Source organism: Perca flavescens, chromosome 22 (genome assembly GCF_004354835.1).
Source record: "Perca flavescens isolate YP-PL-M2 chromosome 22, PFLA_1.0, whole genome shotgun sequence".
Lineage (NCBI taxonomy): Eukaryota > Metazoa > Chordata > Actinopteri > Perciformes > Percidae > Perca > Perca flavescens.
This window is the reverse complement of record NC_041352.1, coordinates 28,642,599-28,647,356: the sequence shown is the minus strand read 5'-3', so window position 1 is coordinate 28,647,356 and position 4,758 is coordinate 28,642,599. Positions and strand designations below refer to the sequence as shown.

Below are 4,758 nucleotides of genomic sequence, written 5' to 3'. Positions count from 1 at the left end.
TCCTAAAACCAAGTCTTAACCCTCAAACAGCCCTTTAAACTCGTGGGGACCAGCATTTTGGTCCCCACGAGGCTGTGCAGACCCCACAAGTATACTGTAGTCCCCGGTTTTTGGACCCCACGAATATAGTAAAACGGGTACACAGACGCACACAGAGACAGACACACACACACACACACACACACACACACACACACACACACACACACACACACACACACACACACACACACACAACACAACAGCAGACTTGCTTCTTCAAGATGTAAAATATTTTATTTTCTGTAAATGATTCTAAATCAGATTCCACATTTTTCCCACAAAAAAAAAAAAAAAAAAAAAAAAAACAAACATCGTCGTCATGGTCACGCTGTGTTTACATTAATAAAAACCGAAACAAGGCTTCATGTCGTCTAACTGTACACACGTCCTGATTAAACCTCATATGTACACGGCAGCAGGACTCCACAACACAAAGAAAAGTCAAACTGAAAGACGCTCCGATGAAGGCCGCGGTGACACTCAGGAAGTCTGTTCACAGCCCTCGTCCAATCACAACGCAGCGCCTCCAGCGCCGGGACGTACGGGAAACACAAAAGGTGAAACTTGATTCAAAAGTGGGACAGAACGCTGCTCCGACGGGCAGGTAGGAAGGTAGGTGATGAAGGTGATGAAGGTGAGGGTGTTAAAGGTAGCGCTCAGTGGAGTTATCTCTAAACTTCTCTCTGTTTTTTCTTTTAGCTTTTTATGATACAGATATTTACACGCTGCGACTCCGGGCCTCGAACTCACCGTGGATTTAGAAAATAGCTTTTCATTCAGTAATAAATACAAAAAGAACAAAATCTCTTATTTTACAGAAAATTAACAAAACGCAGAGGAGGAAGAGGAGGGAGGGAGGGAGAGAGAGAGAGAGAGAGAGAGAGAGAGGGAGAGAGAGGAGGAATCAAGTATGTTTGTGTGGGTATAGTTGTGTTTTTGTCCTTTTATATTTTTGATAGTGCAACTTTGCGTCCCTCTCTGTGAGGACGTTGTGTTATTTCAGTGGCGTTTACACTCACATTTACATCATATACACACAGAGGACCAGCCTCTCGTAAGCCCCGCCCCCTCACATGTCAATCACCCACCCTGATCATATTTAACCCCGCCCACCCCCCTGATCTGTCAATCAAACCCCTCCGATCATTATTCTCTGAGATCACATCTGATCGTTACGTTACATCATTATTATCATTATTATTATTATTATTATATTCTTCTGATAGGAAGTGTAGCTCCGCCCACAGAGCGATGGGCGATCGACATCCAGCCTCAGCACCGAGAGAGAGAGAGAGAGAGAGAGAGAGAGAGAGAGAGAGAGAGAGATGTTCAGTTCATCCATTTGCGACAGTTGACGGCTCCACAGTGACACGGGATCTTATGTTGATCGTCCTCCAGATCAAACTTATAGTCATAGGACAGCTGAGAGAGAGAGAGGGAGGGAGGAGAGAGGGGGGGGGGGAGAGAGAGAGAGAGAGGGACAGAGACAAAATATGACGTTTTGGTCAATAATGAAATCAGGATTGTTAACACTTTTACTTAAAGGGGTTAAAGAACACAGCAGGACTTCACACAGATGTAGTTTCTGTGTGTGTGTGCAGAGAATCGGTTTTGTTGGTCTGAACTAGAGGGTGACAATTTTTCGGGACTTCCGCGGGTCACGGTATTCCCGCGGGACTCTCACGGTACGGGAGTCAATCTCAGTGTTAGTGAGGTGTTGGGGACGGTATAGAGCAGAGAAATCACCGGCAGCGTGACGGAGCTGCAGATTAAATTAAAACATGAAGCTGCAATGTGGTGAGAGGTCCAGAAGACTGGGAGGCATTTGGTTTGACAAGATCTCCGTTGTGTTGATAGGCCATGAATCAACTGTAATACCTAATGTGACCAGCAGAGGGATCCATCTAGTTATAGGACCATGGTGTATGTTGGTAGGGAGAGAGACCAAGAAGAGGAGCTAAAGGATGTGGATTAAAAACCAAGTCTCTTCTTTAAGACTCAAACAGGTAATACATGTTACCTAGACCTGCAGGTAATACATGTTACCTAGACCTGCAGGTAATACATGTTACCTAGACCTGCAGGTAATACATGTTACCTAGACCTGCAGGTAATACATGTTACCTAGACCTGCAGGTAATACATGTTACCTAGACCTGCAGGTAATACACCCTAGACCTGCAGGTAATACATGTTACCTAGACCTGCAGGTAATACATGTTACCTAGACCTGCAGGTAATACATGTTAAAAAGACTTGCAGGTAATGTATGTTACCTAGACCTGTAGGTAATGTATGTTACCTAGGTCATGTGATCGGGATATGACGGGAGTATTTTCATGGGATGGGAGCTGTGGGGACAGCCCTAGTCATCATCTGCCAGATTCAGTAAGCAACAGAGTTCCTCGTCCATCTGTTCTCCTCTCTGGATGTTTAAAGGGTTAACAGTGTGACCTTATGTGACCAGGATGTAACAGGTACCTCTTCTCCTCTCTGGATGCGTCGGCAGGAGCTGATGATGATCTTGTTCTCCTTCTCCACAGTGACCACCTCCGTGATGCAGTTGGGAGAGCACGAGTGGTTGATGTACCTGTCAATCACAGACGGACGCAGGCTTCATTTACATGTGAAATAAAACACAAACTGCATAAAACAAGTGTCTTAAAGCGTAAACCCCCATGTGTGAGTGTCTGATGTGAACAACAATCTGTGAAACTGGTCCAGTATTAAATAAGAACCGAGCTGTAATGTTACGCTGTAACAGGCAGCCGTGAACCGAGCTGTAATGTAACCCTACAGGACTAATGTTCAGCAGCAGTTAGAGTCCACTAAAAGTTCTGTTGTTGCTGTTGACAGACTCACATTATTATTCTAAGTGTCTGACAACATTATGGGATGGATCCCTACAGAGATAGACCTTTTAGTTAAAGAGTAAGATCCTTTTAGTTTAACATGAAATCCCCATCACCAAACCAGACTCCACGTAAATAATCAGGACTTTTATCATCGTAAAACACACTTCATTCAAAGTGGACAGAAACTAAATCAAACTATCAAAACTACCCAAACTCTCCACTGTTCCACCAATCACCACTCTGGTTTGGTTGAAATAAACCCTTAATTCACTCATTTACATTTGGAGATATGCTGGCTCTATACACGCTAAAAGTCCTGATTATTTACATGAAGTCTGGTGGAGATATGCTGGCTCTATACACACTAAAAGTCCTGATTATTTACATGAAGTCTGGTGGAGATATGCTGGCTCTATACACGCTAAAAGTCCTGATTATTTACATGAAGTCTGGTGGAGATATGCTGGCTCTATACACGCTAAAAGTCCTGATTATTTACATGGAGTCTGGTGGAGATATGCTGGCTCTATACACGCTAAAAGTCCTGATTATTTACATGAAGTCTGGTGGAGATATGCTGGCTCTATACACGCTAAAAGTCTTGATTATTTACATGGAGTCTGGTGGAGATATGCTGGCTCTATACACGCTAAAAGTCCTGATTATTTACATGAAGTCTGGTGGAGATATGCTGGCTCTATACACGCTAAAAGTCCTGATTATTTACATGGAGTCTGGTGGAGATATGCTGGCTCTATACACACTAAAAGTCCTGATTATTTACATGGAGTCTGGTGGAGATATGCTGGCTCTATACATGCTAAAAGTCCTGATTATTTACATGGAGTCTGGTGGAGATATGCTGGCTCTATACACGCTAAAAGTCCTGATTATTTACATGGAGTCTGGTGGAGATATGCTGGCTCTATACACACTAAAAGTCCTGATTATTTACATGGAGTCTGGTGGAGATATGCTGGCTCTATACACGCTAAAAGTCCTGATTATTTACATGGAGTCTGGTGGAGATATGCTGGCTCTATACACGCTAAAAGTCCTGATTATTTACATGAAGTCTGGTGGAGATATGCTGGCTCTATACACGCTAAAGTCCTGATTATTTACATGGAGTCTGGTGGAGATATGCTGGCTCTATACACACTAAAAGTCCTGATTATTTACATGGAGTCTGGTGGAGATATGCTGGCTCTATACACACTAAAAGTACTCATTATTTGGTCTGGTGGGTTTGGTGATATGCTGTCTGCTCTCACCTGGCCGGTCCTCCAGTGATGGTGGCGTCGATCACAAAGTCGTTGTCGATCCGGAACATGTACACACCACGGTTCTACACACACACACACACACACACACACACACACACACACACACACACACACACACACACACACACACACACACACACACACACACACACACACACACACACACACACACACACATCAGTACTCATGTGTTGTTATGTGCTGGGAGCTAAAGGGTTACATTTCTTTGTTTTTACTGGAGGGAGATTAGATAACAGACTGACCATCTTTAAATCCATAAAATCGTTTTTAAATCAGTATTTGTGATCTCAGAGGGAGAGACAGTGCTAACGGCTACAGAGCATACACTAAGCTCACTCAGCGGGGCCCTCTAGCGTCAGCCGAAGAGACGCAGGCAGGTTAGGGATAAAGTTTAGCCTGACGTGGTCCTACTCAGATTCTTTTTTTTTTTTTTTTGTTTATTGTTTATTTTCACATTTTTCTTCTTACCATAAACATAGAAAAACAAGAGAGCAGAAAAAAATAAAAAAATAATAAAAAATAAAATAAAAAAAAAAGGTCTACTACGCCTTCGT

The 4,758-nt window shown here is 43.1% G+C and overlaps 1 protein-coding gene across 1 annotated transcript in view; it reads right to left on the bottom strand.

The window, feature by feature from the left end:
• Window positions 1–1,166: 1,166 nt before the first annotated feature.
• Window positions 1,167–4,758, bottom strand: part of kmt2ca (lysine (K)-specific methyltransferase 2Ca) — a 133,504-nt gene continuing 129,912 nt past the window's right edge. The window contains 3 exon segments of the mRNA XM_028569034.1: window positions 1,167–1,464; window positions 2,524–2,632; window positions 4,172–4,245. Of these exon segments, the coding sequence (XP_028424835.1) occupies window positions 1,372–1,464; window positions 2,524–2,632; window positions 4,172–4,245 (276 nt within the window). The 3' untranslated portion in view covers window positions 1,167–1,371.